Source organism: Lepidochelys kempii, chromosome 4 (assembly GCF_965140265.1).
Source record: "Lepidochelys kempii isolate rLepKem1 chromosome 4, rLepKem1.hap2, whole genome shotgun sequence".
Classification (NCBI taxonomy): Eukaryota; Metazoa; Chordata; order Testudines; family Cheloniidae; genus Lepidochelys; species Lepidochelys kempii.
This window is the reverse complement of record NC_133259.1, coordinates 112,738,343-112,756,374: the sequence shown is the minus strand read 5'-3', so window position 1 is coordinate 112,756,374 and position 18,032 is coordinate 112,738,343. Positions and strand designations below refer to the sequence as shown.

The 18,032-nt window shown below is 40.5% G+C and overlaps 1 protein-coding gene across 4 annotated transcripts in view; it reads right to left on the bottom strand.

Moving 5' to 3' along the window:
- RAB28 (RAB28, member RAS oncogene family) overlaps positions 1–18,032 on the bottom strand; it is an 89,971-nt gene that overhangs the window by 43,049 nt on the left and 28,890 nt on the right. Inside the window, exon 5 of one of the 4 annotated variants that reach the window (XM_073342490.1) lies at positions 1,010–2,073. The exons of the other annotated variants lie outside the window; for them this stretch is intronic. Within the exon in view, the coding sequence (XP_073198591.1) occupies positions 1,886–2,073 (188 nt within the window). The 3' untranslated portion in view covers positions 1,010–1,885. Of the gene's footprint in view, positions 1–1,009; positions 2,074–18,032 lie in introns of those variants that run through there. 4 annotated transcript variants of the gene reach the window in all.

Sequence of the window (18,032 nt, the reverse complement as noted above, 5' to 3'; positions counted from 1 at the left end):
GACGGAACAAGCTCTCTTGGAAGTCTATTCCAGAGCTTAACTACCTTATAGTTAGAAAGTTTTTTTCTAATACCTAACCTAAATCTCCTTTGCTGTGATTAGACTTCTTGTCTTACCTTCAGGGGACATAGAGAACTGATCACAATCCTCTTTTTAACAGTTCTTCACATATTTGAAGACTTATCAGGTGCCCCTCCAGTCTTCTTTCCTCCAGTCTAAACATGCTCAGTTTTTTAATCTTTCCTCAAAAGTCAGGTTTTCTAAACCTTTCATCATTTTTGTTGCTCTCTTCTGGACTCTCTCCAGTTTATCCACATCTTTCCTGAAGTGTGATGGCCAGAACTGAACACAGTACTCCAGCTGTGACCTCACCGGTGCCAAGTACAGCAAGACAACACTCCTGTTAATACACCCCAGCATGACATTACTCTTTTTCACAACTGCACCATACTGCCGCTATTCAATTTGTGACCCACTGTGGTCTTTCAGCCAGCTGTGTACCCACCTTAGAGTAATTTCATCTAGACCACATGTCCCTAGTTGGCTTATGAGAATGTCATGTGGAATTGTGTCAAAAGCCTTATTAAAATCAAGATGTATCATATCTACTGCTTCCCTCTGTCCACATTAGGCCAGTAACACTGTTAAAGAAAGACATTATGTTGGTTTGGCATGATTTTCTCTTGACTAATCCATGCTGGCTATTCCTTCCTCATTCCCTAGGGGTGCTCAACCCCAACTCTGCCGCAGACTCCACCCCCACTCCAACCCTTCCCCCAAAGCCCCACCCTCACCTCCTCCCACCCTGTTCCACCCCCTCTGCATGCTGCTGAACAGCTGATTGTGGCAGGCAGGAGATGCTGGGAGGGAGGGGAAGGAACTGATCCACAGGGCTGCCGGTGGGTGCTGAGCACTCGCTTTTTTTTTTTCCCTGTGGGTGCTCCATCCCCGGAGCACACACAGAGCCAGTGCTTATGTTCTTTATAACCCTGTTATGCTTCAGATGCTTACAAACTGCTCAATAATCTGTTCCACTATCTTTCCAGGTATCTAATTTACGTTGATTGATCTATAATTCCCAGGTCCTCTTTGTTGCAATTTTAAAAGATAGTAACTATGTTTGCCCTTCTCCAATCCTCTGGGACCTCACCCATCCTACATGAGTACTCCAAGATAACTGCAAATAGTTCCAAGATTGCTTCAGCTAGTTCAAGTACCTTAGGATGAATTTCAACGGGTCCTGATAACCTGAATACATCTAACTTATCTATATATCCTTTAACTTGTTCATGCCCTATTTTGGCTTGTGTTCCTTCCCCTTTGTTTTTAATAATGATGTTGAGTATCTGGTAACCATTAAGCTTTTCAGTGAAGACTGATGCAAAATAGGCATTAAACACCTCAGCCTTCTTGAAGACATCAGTTATTAGTTCTCTTTCCCTGATAAGCAGAAGGTCTACATTTTTCTTCATCTCTCTCGATGTATTTTAAAGAACCACTTCTTAATGCCTTTTATGCCCCTTCCTAGGTATAACTCATTTAGTGTCTTAGCCTTTCTGATTTTGTGCCTACATGCTCATCCCTGGCTGGGATGATTTAGTTGGTGTTGGTCCTGCTTTGAGCAGGGGATTCGACTAGATGACCTCCTGAGGTCTCTTCCAACCCTAATTTTCTATGCTATTCTTTTGTACTCCTCCTTAGCAATTCATTTGGGTTTCCACTTTTTGTAGGATTCCTTTTTGATTTTCAGGTCATTAAAGAGCTCCTCATGGAGCCATATTGGCCTCTTACTATTCTTCCTATCTCTCCTTCTCACTGGGATAGTTGTTGTTATGCCTTTAATACCATCTCTTTGAGAAACTGCCAGCTGATCTCCTTTTATCACTTAGATTTTCTTCCCATGAGACATTACCTGCCAGTTCTCTGAGTTTGTTAAAGTCTGCTTTTTTTGAAGTCCATTGTCCTTATTCTGATGCTCTCGTCTCCTTTCTTTCCTTAGAATCATAAAATCTAACATTTCATGATCACTTTCACCCAAATTGCACTCCACATTCCTTTGACTCCAATTCCTCCCTGTTGGTCAGAATCAAGTAGTTAGTGAGGATGAAGTAGTGGGGACATTTCAAAGAGCACTCTTCTGCAAGTTCTTAAAAATAGATGTTTAATAACTGATGGTCTCTGCTCTTTTCTTTTGATAAAGAATATATACAAGAGTTTTACTTTTTACACTATGTCTATATAAAACAGACTTAAAATGTATTTCATACAGTTTAAAGCCAGAAGGGACCATTACATCATCTAGTCTGACCTCCTGTATATCACAGGTCATTAAATTTCACCCAGGTACCCCTACATTGAGCCCAATGACTTGAGATAGACTAAAGCATTTCAGTCCTCAGGGGATTAAACTGTTCACAGCCAGAGAACAGGGGAGACTGAGGTGCCACGAATGTCCAAGGACCATGCAATGATTAGGTGGGATATCCTCAACCAATCCTAGCAGGCAATTCACACTCCATGCTGCATGGAAGGAAAAAAAAACTAAGGTCCCTAACAATCTGACCTATGGGGAAATTATATCTATTACATAAAAAATATAGATATACTAAAAGAAAGTTAAGGGTGCAAAATCAAGCACTCAAAAGTTAAGAAATGTGACAGTTAAGACTGTCCGAATTAAGGTTGCCCATGAAATCTTAATTCAGCCTCTTTCTGCATATGTATTATGATACAATCTTTATTTACGTGGTCACATACTATTTTTCCCACAAGAAAGTCTTCCACAAATCATTTCATCTCTCTGCGACTCTGTCTCCTCTCACCTTCAGCTGTCTGGTCTATTTAGATTATAAACTCTTTCAAACTGGGAAGGACTGTTACTACATGTTTATATAGCACCTAGCAGAAGAGGGCAGCGATCGTGGTTGGTGCTTCCAAGTGCTAATGTAATACAAATACAAATGTTTAGGTTGAAGAGTTAAGCACCCAAAACTCAAAAAGCAGCAATGTTAACAATAATTCTGCTCCCTTCTGTATATACATAATACAAAAGACTATTTATTGATATCACATACTATTACTGAATTTGCTATGCCTCATTCAGTGCACAGACTGCATGATGCCCAGCAAATGAGGTAGGGTTCTGAGATGCATGAGGCAAGAATCCAAAGGATCATTCTGGGCCAAATTCTGTTCACAATTACATCAGTGTAAATCTGACATAATTCAATTTAATTTGGAATAAAACCAGAGACTTAACACCTGTATAACCAAGATCAAAATTTGTCCTTCAGATTGGTGGCTCAACAAGTGTGCAGTGAATGAGATATGACTGTTTACTGTATCACAGAGACCCTAAACAATGAATGAGGCAGGGTGGTAACTGCTCATAGATAGAATAGTATGTAGCAAGGGCGAAATTCTCTCTTGTGCAGAGGGCCAGCACAAAGCTTCTGTATCACTTACATCCTATGGGAATTTTACCATAAATGAGACAAAGTACACTTATTAAGCAGTAAAAGACAAAAATATTTTAAAGTAATATTTCCAAATGAATGGGGATATATTAACAAATTGGTAAAATATATAATGAAATTTCAATAGAGAATATATATTGTAATACTTCTAGAAACAGGAATTTCACTATGTGAAGGGTTCCTCTTTTCTGCTTTAGTAGGTTATTTTAAATTAGAGTCAGACCTTTGCCTCATTCACTACACACCAGAGATCAAACTGGCCCATCTTGTGGAGGTTCGGTGAAATGATAGTTATTTTTGAGATTAGCATCATGAGCTACAGAATCTCAGCTCCTTCATTTAAAAAAAACAGTTTCTAGCCCTTATGACTGGGAAAATATCCTTGAAAAATATCAAGCAACCATAACTAGTACAAGTTTATTATCTGCCTGTAATCCTGGAACAATAGCAGAGAGGTGTGAACAGCCCCAGTCATCTCAGTGAGGTGTTAAAAAAGGAGAGGGATGATCATATTATAGAGATCAGCAAAATCTATAGAGTACTGTAGTATCTCTGTTTGTTTAACAAATGAGTAGTACATGGAAAAACACCACCACTTAATTTTTTCCCCCTCAATCTGACCTGTGAAGTAAACAAGGCAGAAGGAAGGGGGAGTCCTCTGTTAGCATCCGAGCCTCACCTAGGTGGAATCCCACCCCAAGCACATGGAGAACTCAGTAAGGCATGAAAATCCCACCCAAAGGGATCCAAGCTCATAAAGCCCAGGGAGACATTCAAGATCCACCGAGGAGGAGCCAAGCAAAAAGTTTAGAAGACCACACATGATCATATTTTGAAGTTATGTACAATCTATTGAGAGTGACATCTCAGTGTACCAGGTGGATGGAGCAATGTTTGCGAGGGGAGCCTGGAACTATACCAGTACTCACCACCACCACAACCTCCCCACTTTCCTGCAATTAGAGCCCCAGCTACACACCATCTAATCTGCACATTGAAATGAGAGGGATCAAAGATCGGATCGTAAGACATACACACAAGGAACAAAGATAAGATGGTGCACTTCCTGAATTGAGAGCTTCACTCTACAACTCTAGGTCCTGTTCCCCAATTGGATCTGCTCAGGTTTCAATGGGACTCCGTGCAGATCCAAATTGCAAGATTGAGACCATAATGTTCGTCCATTTTGTACAGAACTGCTTATCACTTTCGAAAAGAAAAGAAAGAAAAAAAGAGAAAAGAAAAATATATTTACTATTTGCCTTCACAATTTGGCTATTAGCAACAGAAAGCACAAAATGAACCAGTGCATGCACAGTGAAAATGATAAAATTTTAGCTGTAATTTGCCCCTTAACAATTCATGTAACTATATATACACATCTATATATATACACACACACATATATGTATATGTATGTGTGTGTGTGTATATATATAGATGTATATATAGTTACATGAATTGTTGATATATATATCATGATATATATACACTAAACTGGGAGGAGTGGTAGATATGCTGGAGGGGAGGGATAGGATACAGAAAGACCTAGACAAATTGGAGGATTGGGCCAAAAGAAATCTGATGAGGTTCAATAAGGATAAGTGCAGGGTCCTGCACTTAGGATGGAAGAACCCAATGCACAGCTACAGACTAGGGACCGAATGGCTAGGCAGCAGTTCTGCAGAAAAGGACCTAGGGGTGACAGTGGATGAGAAGCTGGATATGAGTCACAGTGTGCCCTTGTTGCCAAGAAGGCCAATGGCATTTTGGGATGTATAAGTAGGGGCATAGCGAGCAGATCGAGGGACGTGATCGTCCCCCTCTATTCGACATTGGTGAGGCCTCATCTGGAGTACTGTGTCCAGTTTTGGGCCCCACACTTCAAGAAGGATGTGGATAAATTGGAGAGAGTCCAGCGAAGGGCAACAAAAATGATTAGGGGACTGGAACACATGAGTTATGAGGAGAGGCTGAGGGAGCTGGGATTGTTTAGCCTGCAGAAGAGAAGAATGAGGGGGGATTTGATAGCTGCTTTCAACTACCTGAAAGGGGGTTCCAAAGAGGATGGCTCTAGACTGTTCTCAATGGTAGCAGATGACAGAACGAGGAGTAATGGTCTCAAGTTGCAGTGGGGGAGGTTTAGATTGGATATTAGGAAAAACTTTTTCACTATGAGGGTGGTGAAACACTGGAATGCGTTACCTAGGGAGGTGGTAGAATCTCCTTCCTTAGAGGTTTTTAAGGTCAGGCTTGACAAAGCCCTGGCTGGGATGATTTAACTGGGAATTGGTCCTGCTTTGAGCAGGGGGTTGGACTAGATGACCTTCTGGGGTCCCTTCCAACCCTGATATTCTATGATTCTATGAATATATAAGTAAATAAATAAATAAAATAGAAAATCAAGCAAAATGTTGAAGAGTTCAAATCATATCCTGAAAAATGTTTATTGTAAGGGTTGATTTTCCCTCAAATCATAAGACTATTTAAAAATGTGTAGTGTACACTGGGGACAAATATCACACTGGGGCAAATAAAAGTTCTTCTAAAAAATCACAATATACCTCAGTAGTGATATACATACTAGGTGATACAGAGGCTGCAATGGTAACTCTCTCTTAAAAAAGTAACCAGTCTCATATAATTCTGAATTTAAAAAACAAAAACAAAAAAACTAACACAAGATTGAGGCTATCCAAGGGAAACTCTAATTACCAACCCTTTTAACTTTTTTAATTCCCCCTCCACCTTTTCTCCCCCCCCTTCCTGAATCTGAACATCTTAGTTCATGTTTTCCAGCTGACAGAAACAAATTCCAATATTTTTTTAAGATTAGCTGCCCTTCTGCTGTCTTGTGTGCCTCAAGAATCTGACAGCAAATTATAATTTACTTTGAAAAACAGTAGTGAAGTACATCAAGAAAACACGCAAAAACCTGCTACCTTAGTTTTAACTGCCACAAAATCTCCACTGATCAGAAGTACTAAACTATTTTAGTAGCCAAAGTCATGTTTCAGAATTCCAAACTTCTATCAATTACATTCAATTGCTTTTAAGCTAGGATGAAATTAATTTAAAGAATATCTCAAATAAAATTCTTAATTTTTTCAGTCGAGTCAAATCTAAGAGGGAGATGTTTACATTTTCCTTGCTGAACAGGATGGTAATTCTCCCTCCTCCATCTTCCCCCCCATCCTCCCCCGATCTGACCACCGCATAGTAAACCATCATTTAGTGTACACAAATCAGATGAAGTTAGAGTGTATGCATAAACATTGTACCATTCCTTCTTTATTACAGTCTTGATTTTAACCACTGGTTAAGAAATAATTACAAAAACAATTATTTACTGAACGATATCTAGTTCTTGAATTAAAAAAAGAGTGCTATAAGAGCACTTTTTTCCTACTTTGTCCAAAAGTCTGATATTAATGTCCTTTTCACACTTGAACGTTGGTTATCCTCTATCATCAGCTTTCCTCACTGATAATATATGAGAATATATTTCCACAGTAGCTAATGGAGACATTCCTACAAATCAATGTGCTGCAGTGATACAGAAATAAAAGCTTATTTCACTGTAATGATGCTTCCAGACTTCCCTCAAGTCAGGTGGTTACTTGCAGTTAATGATCTGTGACATACCACACAAGTAGTCCTAAAAAGACTTATTATCCACTGCATGTGCAACAATATTTGCTTTATGGATGGCTAAATGAATGAAGACATTCAATGTAACTGTAAAAGTAAAATCAAAAGAAAACTTACAAGTAACATGTTTTCTTTGAGTAAAAGAGCTGTGAACATTTTCCATTAATACTTAACCTTTTGCTGGAGCAGTGAAACCACATATAATGCTTGAATCCATAAAGACCAAGAGCTGTTCAGGGTTAATGCTGATGCCCCCAATCAAATGCTGTAACTTTTTCATAAATGCAAGAAGTCTAATTTCCATTGGTGAAATCACACTGTATTTATGTCACATGATAGAGAAGAAAAACTTTAGAAAGAATGAATGTGCATACTCTGTGCCTTTGAAAAGCTTAGCGGTTTTCTTTTAATCAAACAAAACATACAAAATTAATTTCTAGAAGTTATGTTGACGTATTTTAAACGGCATGATTACACTTACCTACGAGTAGAAACGCATTGCAAATTAATTCTAAATAAGCTACTCAGACAGCACAATATCTTCCATAGCTGTCAGACTGTGCAGACATTCACACATTTTCTGTTTATAATTTTATTTCATTTACTAGACTCAGCTTTTGTCCACCATATGTCCACTGTACATTAACTATTCCCTGAGGTACAATTAAGGGCTTTCCATTTGTTGTAAGAAGACCTAAGTATGAAGGACGCAGCCAGAAACAACATTTCTACCTAAACCAAAAACAGAAGCACATTCAGCCTGAACTATGGCTTATGCAGCATCTTTTTTTTTATTAGACATGTGTCCACATTGCTAAAGAAATGACAGCCAGAACCCGTGGCAACAGTACATGATTTCTCAACATTTTGTGTGTGTATTATTATAAAAAGAGGATATGCGTATTGTTCTAACCTTTGTATTTAAATCATTTATTACCACTTGTCATTTTTAATGGCATGTTCTCTAAATTTAAGCATAACTATTTACTGTATGGTAATTTTTTATTTATTGGTATTTTTGTAGCACTCACTGCAGCGGTATCTGAGCTCCCAGGTACAGTAACAGTATTCTGTTAGACTTTGAACCTGGCTGTCTAATTTCTGTTGTTCTTTGGAGGCAGGACATATGTGCACAAATAAAACAGCACCTAAAGATTTTTAACTGGGGGGAAATAAATCAAGTCTGTTGTTTTTGTCCTCATAAACAAAAGAAAGCGTAACATGGTAGTCATTTGCCAGTGGGGCTCATTTAATTCCACTCTTAACTGCCTACTCTTTTCCTCTTCAATTCTGAGTGAAAGAGAAAAACAATGTACTAGCTAGAGTTTAGTGCAGACAGGCAGTGTGCAAGCTTCCTCACTTAACTCTGTTAATGCATTTCAGTGGTGACTTACAAAAGTTTTGTTACTCTTGTCTTGCTTCTCTCTTGCTCCCAAAATGGTCTGGTGCCCCCGGCCCCCCGATGGCAACATAGGTATAGGTTTAGAAGACACTAATTTCCACTTGTAGCCTACGCAATATTACATTCCATAAATCAGATTCAGCCTGGCGTGAGTGCAAGTCCACAGTCCTGAATGGAATTATACCTATATCTCTGGAGTCCAACTAATTTATATAGCTATAAATATATATGTCAGCTTCAGCTCAGTGGCTGAAGCTTGAAGTGCAGTCCCCAGCCAGCCAAAGAGCAGGCTTACTATAGACCTATCCTACCTACTCCTGTCAGAAATGGCTTTGGACTTCACAGCCAATGTCCATAAAGATGGCAATGAGCTGACGCAGCCGTTTTTGCTACAGTACTGACAGGATGCATCCCTATGCTGCTCTGTTCCTTGCTACGGCTGCTGCCAAATCATGGGGCCTCCACAGACAAAACTGCCAAAACTCTGATCTGCCATCGTGCCCCATCATAGCTAGCTGCCCTAGAATCATCTTCAACCTTGGAAGAAACTAAAAGGAAAGTGAAATCCCTATTTAGCATACTGGATGGTCTAGCAGATACAGTCTCCATTCTGGCTTCCCAGCTAATGTCAAGAAGGACTCTGGATGGGGACTATGAGTAGAACCTGGGCTCCCCCATGAGATCAGATCCACCATGTACATTTGTCCACATAGATGAACATGTAGATATTAAGTCCAGGACCCGACTACCCTCTTGGTACCCACATCCAGGTTCTTTGATACACCCTGGAGGTCCTCTCCCGGTCATATTCCCACTTCACAGCTCATGGAGTATATCTACATAAACATTACAGAACTATACATCAATACTCCCAACTTCTTCTATCTTACACAACCTGCTGCATGCTTGCATGCTAATGAAGGAATGAACTTGTAGTTCAGACTGCACTTGATCCAAGCCGGGGTAACTATTACCTCTAACATATTGCAAATAGCACTCCCAAAACTGTCCTGCCAGCAATGGCAATTTAACTGCGGTAGTCCCATGACCTCTTTGGCACTGCAGTCAGCCAGCAGTGCCACAACATCTATCCCCCTTTGCTGCACCAACTAGAACTTAGGGTCAGGACCATGCCACTGAGGCGTCCCTTCTGATGCATTTTTGGTAACATAAGTAAAGAAGTTTGTTTTTAAAATATGGTTTTAATTTTCCCATGTCCTTAACCTAATAAAGAATGTATTCATGAATTGAGCTGCAAATATTTTAGAACTTTGCATAAAAGGTTGCTTTCATTGGACATTTTTTTTTCTTTCATTGTCTTGAATGATTCTTTAGGATGTTAAAGGCCAAACTCACCACCAAAACAAAACATGCAGGGAATGTGGGGTTTTCTTAATAATCTGTGTAGGGATGATTATTTAACATAAAACATTCTATATCTACACAAACAACTTGTCAGATGGGCTATATCACAGGGTAAGCTGGACCTTTAAGGGAGTCGTGGGTTCAGCCTCACCTTTGACTAGTTTCTCTCTCAGTCCAGGGGTCATATGATGGAAGCATATGAATAGGGGCTTATCTACACTATCTGTGGTTTGCTGATACATCTATACCGGTATAGTTATACGAGCAGAGCAAACGCAACATATGCCAACAAGAAGGAGTTGTATTATCAGTATACAGGTTTCAGAGTAACAGCCGTGTTAGTCTGTATCCGCAAAAAGAACAGGAGTACTTGTGGCACCTTAGATGATAATAATAATAATAGAGACTAACAAATTTATTTGAGCATAAGCCTTCATGGGCTACAGCCCACTTCATTGGATGCATAGAATGGAACATATAATAATAAGAAAAATATATACATACAGATAAGTTGAAAGTTGCCACACAAACTGTGAGAGGCTAATTAGTTAAGATGAGCTATTATCAGCAGGAGAAAAGAAAACTTTCGTAGTGATAATCAAGATGGCCCATTTAGACAGTTGACAAGAAGGTGTGAGGATACTTAACATGGGAAAATAGATTCAATATCTGTAATGACCCAGCCACTCCCAGTCTGTATTCAAACCCAAGTTAATGGACTGCTTGTGTGGACTGGTCTAGGCTGAGGTTGATGGTGGGACGGAAATTGTTGAAATCATTCAACAACCTCAGCACCATCAACCTCAGCCTAGACCAATCCACACAAGCGGTCCATTTCCTGCACACTACTGTGCTAATAAGCAATGGTCACATAAAACACCACCCTATACTAGAAACCTACTGACTGCTATACTTACCTACATGCCTCCAGCTTTCATCCAGGACACACCACACGATCCATTGTCTACAGCCAAGCTCTAAGATACAACCGCATTTGCTCCAATCCCTCAGACAAAGACAAACACCTACAAGATCTCTATCAAGCAGTCTTAAAACTACAATACCCACCTGCTGAAGTGAAAAAACAGACTGACAGAGCCAGAAGAGTACCTAGAAGTCACCTACTACAGGACAGGCCCAACAAAGAATAACAGAACGCCACTAGCTGTCACCTTCAGACCCCAACTAAAACCTCTCCAGTGCATCATCAAAGATCTACAACCTATCCTGAAAAATGATCCCTCACTCTCACAGATCTTGGGAGACAGACCAGTCCTTGCTTACAGACAGCACCCCAACCTGAAGCAAATACTCTCCAGCAACCACACACCACACAACAAAAACACTAACCCAGGAACCTGCCTTGCAACAAAGCCTGATGCCAACTCTGTCCACATATTTATTCAAGTGACACCATCATAGGACCGAATCACATTAGCCACGCCATCAGGGGCTCATTAACCTGCACATCTACCAATGTGATATATGCCATCATGTGCCAGCAATGCCCCTCTGCCATGTACATTGGCCAAACCAGACAGTCTCTATGCAAAACAATAAATGGACACAAATCTGACATGAGGAATCGTAACATTCAAAAACCGATAGGAGAACACTTCAACCTCTCTGGCCACTCAGTAACAGACTTAAAGATGGGAATTTTGCAACGGAAAAGCTTCAGAAACAGACTCCAGGGAGAAACTGCTGAGCTTGAATTAATATGCAAATTAGATACCATTAACTTGGGTTTGAACAGAGACTGGGAGTGGCTGAGTCATTACAGATATTGAATCTATTTCCCATGTTAAGTATCCTCACACCTTCTTATCAACTGTCTAAACGGGCCATCTTGATTATCACTACAAAAGTTTTTTTTCTCCTGCTGATAATAGCTCATCTTAATTAATTAGCCTCTTACTCCACCTTTTCATGTTCTGTGCGTGTGTATATTATGATCTTCTTACTATATGTTCCATTCTATTCAACCGATGAAGTGGGCTGTAGCCCACAAAAGCTTATGCCCAAATAAATGTTAGTCTCTAAGGTGCCACAAGTACTCCTATTATCAGTATAGTTATACTACCTCCCCGAAAAACATTAGTTACGCCAACAGAAGCACTCTTCTGTTGCCATAGCTGCATCTACACTGGAGGGGTTTGCTGGCATAGTTCTGGCTGTCTGGGGTATGTGATTTTTTGGCACCCCAGACCCACAGAGCTAACCTGACAAAACTTTGTCAGTGCAGATCTGGTCACTGTAGACCGGCCTAGGAACAGGCCTGCTGTGGGGTATATGACTAGGCTGAGTTCATTCCGGAGAAACTCAAATGAGCAGGAGGATTGTGTGAACTGCTCTACACAGACACTCTCCTTAGTTCCCAGGCAGAGGATCTGCAGAGCGCAACCCTGCAGGGAGCAGGAGCCAGCTCGAAAGGTTGGTGGAAGAACTGTGTTCTTTTGAACTTTATATTGAACAAGCCAGCCTCTCAGAAAGGGAAGGTTATTGAGAAAATACACATATTTTGAAGTTTGATTAGCTGGGGAAGAAAGGGTAATGGAGGCAATAACTGGACTCAAAGCAGACCAGGAAAGCCCTGATATAGAAAGGATTCACATGAGTGCACTCTAAAGCCAAACATTCATACGTAGACTGGAAAATGTTTCTTTTTTGTGGTCAGATAAGATAGGTAATAAGATTGTATTTTGTGTGAATGCAAGTTAAAGGGTACACTAAAATATAACCTTTAAACTTCACAATATAACAGCACATCATTTCCTGCTCAGAGATAGCACTCCAAGATCAATTAATCATTGCTAAGGCGAACATAGAGTCAACATTCTTAATTAGTGTTGATGCACTCTCCTCTATGCCCTCATCTGTCATGAAGACTGTTTAAAAATCTGAGTTATTAGTCTTTATTGGGGAGAGGATCTGGTTAATATCTCTAAGAGTAGAAATCATTCATCCATCCACCATACACTGGTGCCTGATAATTTCTACCCCCAATATAATTTACAGATAACCACCGCCCTGAGACTATCTAGGCAGCTATAAATCAAAAAGAGAGTAGCTCCCATGCAACCTGGGTTAATTTTTGTTTACAATATATCCACAGAGAATGTTGGTTTGACACTTGAGGAGTCTGTTAATACATCAGATACAGAAAATATAAAAGAACTAGTCATGGTAAAAAAAAAACCACAAATCAAATAAAATATAGTAGAACCATGCTAACTCACACTAATGACTAGAAAGCTTACAGTGAATTACTGAATTGTTAGAAAGTGAACACACAAAGTTAAAAAAAAGCAAAGATCTTACTGTACAAAATTTACTTGTCTTAGCTTGTGATAATACTTAATAAACTTGTAGAATACAGTATCTTAAAGGGATAAAGTCAACACACAGGTTTTTGTTTTGAACTACTTGCTGAGAACTGGAGCTTATTTCATCATTCCATGCTGCCTTGATTAATATTTAATACAATGTAACTTTAGTATTGTAATTGACTTTAGCAAACAAGTTCTTTACTTCTGTTATTAACATTCCTGTTTTAGAAAAGCTGTATTATCACAGTCATCACAGATTTTACAACAAATGTGAAATTCAGTATTTAATTTTGCTGTCAGAAAATAAATGTGAAATGTTAATCAGTTGCTTACTGAATAAATAAAAATAAAAGCTTGAGAAGTGCTGATGTGATTAAGCAACTGATTTAATTGATGATAGGCTGCAAATGAAGGAGGCAGATTTGGCTGGACCTTGGTTACAATCTATACTTGCGCAGTTTACATCAACCTAATTATGTCAGGGTACACACTACAGCCTTGCTTCCACCAATATAAGTGCCTTACTACATTGACATAACAACAACTCCACCTCCACGAGAGGCGTAGGGCTTATGTCGGTATAGCTAGGGCGACACAGAGTCCATTTTAGACTCTGTGGGTTACTTACATCAGCTCTTGGAAGTCATTCTTATCTATTTCAGGGCTTCATGCGGGAGCTGTGAAATTGACAAGAAAGCTGCTCACAGATTGTGCTGTGACCCCGGGATGAGTGGGGGGCTCCAGCTAGAGCCCAGTTGCCCACTGGGCTCCCCGCTCAGACCCAGGCTACTGCCCTGGCTCCCCACTCGGAGCCAGGCTACCCCCACGGTCCAGGTTCCCCACTCCTAGCCACGCTACTTCTCGAGCTCCCATACCTGGCTGCATTGAGGTGCCCAGCTCCCCACTCCTTGCTGGGAACCTGCCTGCACCCAGGCTCCAGGCATGGAACTATGCACTGGGAGCCCAGGCAGCTGCTGTGTTTCAAGCAGCGAGCCGGGGGGGCAGCCAGTCTCCAGGTAGGAAGCTCCTCACACTGCCTCTCAAGTCAGTGGAAGCACTCCTGGTGGGGACACTCACCACCGCTAGACGGAGGGTAGTGTGGACATGAACTACTGCAGTATTACTGAGGTAGCTGTAAGTCAACCTAACATAGGTTGACTTAAGTTTGTAGTGTAGATAGACATGCCTTCAAACTGAGCCTAACAAGACCACTGAGATATGATGTGGGAAAGTAAAGGAAGAAGAGACGAGAAAGGAAGAAAACCCCATCATAACAGAAGACTAGGAGAAAAGAGACCATATATCCTGAAGAGAACAGTACTGTTTTCTCATAGAAGGATGGTTCCCCTAAGTTTTTGTGTTTTTTTCTGTCTCCTGCTCCTAATGATCTAATCTGCAGGGCAAATTCCTTCTTTCCTGCTGCACAGAGAAGAGATAAATACTCCAGAAGCAAGAGGAGGAAAAAAACATGAAAAACTTAAGGGACCTCAACTCATCCCAACACACCTAAGAAAGCCAGTACTAAATTAACAAATAGTATAGTTCTCTCAAAGTAAGGTTGGTGTGAGCAGAGGGAGAGGGACAAGGAAGGCAGGGACTGTCTCCTAAATTTTGGGGTTTCTTCAGCTTCTCCTACTTCTGGATGGTTTAATCCTCTGGAAGTTAAGCAAGGTCAGGTTACCCTGCTTGCCTAGAGGATCTGCTTCTGAAGACAAGCCTGAAAGACTTTAAAGAAACTAACTATACAGGGAACATATATCAAGAGGCTAAAGCAAATTTTTAATGAAATCTTTTCTACCTAATTTTGAATCCTGCAGTATAAAGCAGAGATAGTCCAGATAGTTATAAAAGAAAAGCTCATGTGATTGTCAACTAATAATATTGTACTGTACTGAAAAGAGAAAGTTAGATACTTCTGCAACCTGCTCCATGGGAAAAAACCACAAGACTGTGAAAGTTATCGTATTGTGATTATGCCAAACTGGAAAAGTAGCTCTTTTAAATTTGATAAAAACAATAATTAATATGGTGTTTAGTGCTCTGAATAACACAATTCTGCATCCCCACCTGGAGGCAAAACAAACTTCTACCTGGAAAGGGCATTCACACCAACATCTCAGTGGCTGGGTTCTGAAGGTCTACCTAAAGTCTTTGACTAGCAGGCTACTGATGTAAAACAAACAGTAAAGTTATCTAAGCAGTTTTTGGCAGTTTTCTGTGTTAAAGTAACTACTACTTAATATTATGATTTCAAAGATGTTAATATTGAGGATGTGTAATGATGGAAGCCACATATGATAAAACTGCTTCCTAAGAAATGCTGAAAATACTAATGAGTCAGATATTCCTTACACAAAGGTGTTCGTGTCCACAAGAGACAAATGTGCATATATAAGTGCCACAGGAGAAAAAGCCTAACACACATGCTGCTGAATGGAGTGCATGTCATTTGTGAAGCCAATCTGCAAAACATGCCAGAGATGTTTGGAAGAAAAACTTCAGTAAACAATCTTGTTGCAACTGTTGTATAAAAAAAAACACCAAAAACACCACATACACATTCATAACTATTTCTGAAAAGAAAGCCAGATACAAGCAATGCTTAACAGCTCCAGGTAAATCCTCAGTATGGATTTCCTTATCAGTATTCAGTGGATGGAACCCTGGGTTTCTTCCCATTTTCTACCCTGCAGAACAGCCAAATAATTAAGTTTTCTTTTAAAAAATGAGAGAGAGTGAGAGTGAGAGAGAGAGAGAGAGAGAGATGCATATTGTAACTTTGTCAACATACCCAAATCATCAAATGTGTCACTACAGAAACACAACACTGCAGATGCATGCAGTTCATAAGTGCTTAAAAAGTACGAAGCAGGCCAAATTAAGGCTGTCTGTCCAAATGATCAGATGCTGAATACAACATCATTAGAAGTCACAAAGAAAACTTCTAATTAATGGGACTGCAATTAAACATGCAGAATAACCACTGTGGAAATAGTGTCTAATGGCAGCCTTCAGTGATGCAAGTACGGTGGTACGGTACGGTACGCCATACCAGTAAGATATTTATAGCTGGTATGGCGTACCGGAAAGACACAGGAGGAGCCCGCCCCCAGCCCTTCCAAGCAGCTGCATCTTCTGAGTCCTCCTGCATGGGGTCTGTACAGCAGCCCTGCCGGAGGAGTTGCACGTTTTGCCCCTTTCGCCGCTGTGGTTCCTGGGATAGCCATGCGGTTCATGACCCTCCCGAGAATTGCAGCGGTGAAAGGAGCAGAACGTGGGGCCACCGAGCAGCCCCACACCGGCAGCTCCTTTGGCATGGCTATACCGCCCCCAGCCTGGCCCCTAGCCCTTCCACGCAGCTGTGTCTCTGAGTCCTCCCCTCCCTGGGGTATGTACAGCAAAAGTCTTCGGCACAGCGGGAGGAGGACGGAACTCCCCTCCCCACAGATAACGTAGGATGGATGTGGATCATGGGGAGGGGACAGGGAGAGCAAGGGGGACCCTGGCGAGGAGGAGTCACGTGCAGGGTCATGTGGGGAAGTCACGTGCCCCCCCACCTTTGTGTCCCTCCCATTAATGCAGCGTACTGGCAAGAAAGGATTTCTACTTGCAACACTGGAAGTCTTCGTAATTACACTACTGCAAGGGAGAAATGCAGAAATAAACATTATTGGAATAATCTCCAAAAGCTAACTGAAAAGCAGATGAGAAAAAACACCGCTCTAAGACAGGTAGCTGGAAGAAGCCATAAAAGGCTAGGAGAAACGAACAGAAAATATGTGCCTAATTTAATGAACAGGAGTAATTCCACTGACTACTTGTTTAAGTGCTTTGCTAGATCAAGATTCTAAGTATCATACTGTTAACATACCTGGATTTTACACAAAAAAGCAGGTTTTGTTGGTAAAATTCAAACATCCACACTTGAAAATTTGGTCTTTAGAGAAGTAAAAAACATTTTAAATTAGTTGAAATTAAAATCACCTTATTTGTATTTTGTGACAAGTGATCATTAGGAATCCAATAAATCCGTTTGCCATGGAAAAATGCAGAATTTGTGTTTTTACAGAGAATCTTTAGTTTTTACATTTTGTGAAAAAATAAAAACATATACAGTAGAACCCCGTTTATCTGAGTTTCCATCACCCAGCTCTTCGTATTAACCAAGCTAGGGCTGACAGCCCGAATCGGGGCGTGGGCTGTCAGCTGAAGCCCGAGCTCCACCACACACGGCTGAAAGTAAGAGCCCCGCCGTACGGGGCTGAAGCTCTCCGGATTATCTGAATTTTCGATTAACCAATGTGGCCCCGGTTCCAATTAGGTTGGATAAATGGGGTTCCAGTGTATCAATAAAACACTGTGTTCAACCGATACCTGTGGCTAGGGAAACTAAAGTTCAGCGTCTCATTTTAATTGCGGAAAAAAATAAGATTTTTATGGGTTTTTTAATCAGAGAATTTGGGGGATTTTAATTACGGAAAACTAGGATCCCTGGTGATGCTATATATCCGTGGATACTCTGATCATTTATGGAATTAGCAATCATTACGGTTTAGTTTCTGATGTCTTGTCTCAATGAAGGACCCCACAAGCTTGATACACCGTGGTCATGATTATGACTTTGGATGAGATCTCCACTTACACAGAACAAGACTACAACTGGCTGCTACAGAGAAGAGAGTGAAAACTATCTGAGACAAGTAATAAAAGTCATTGGAAGTAAGGATAACAAAGTACTAATAGACCTTGTTATAAGGAACTGGGGATGAAAGCCAATTGATACAAAAGTTTAATCTGCCTTTTCTGCCC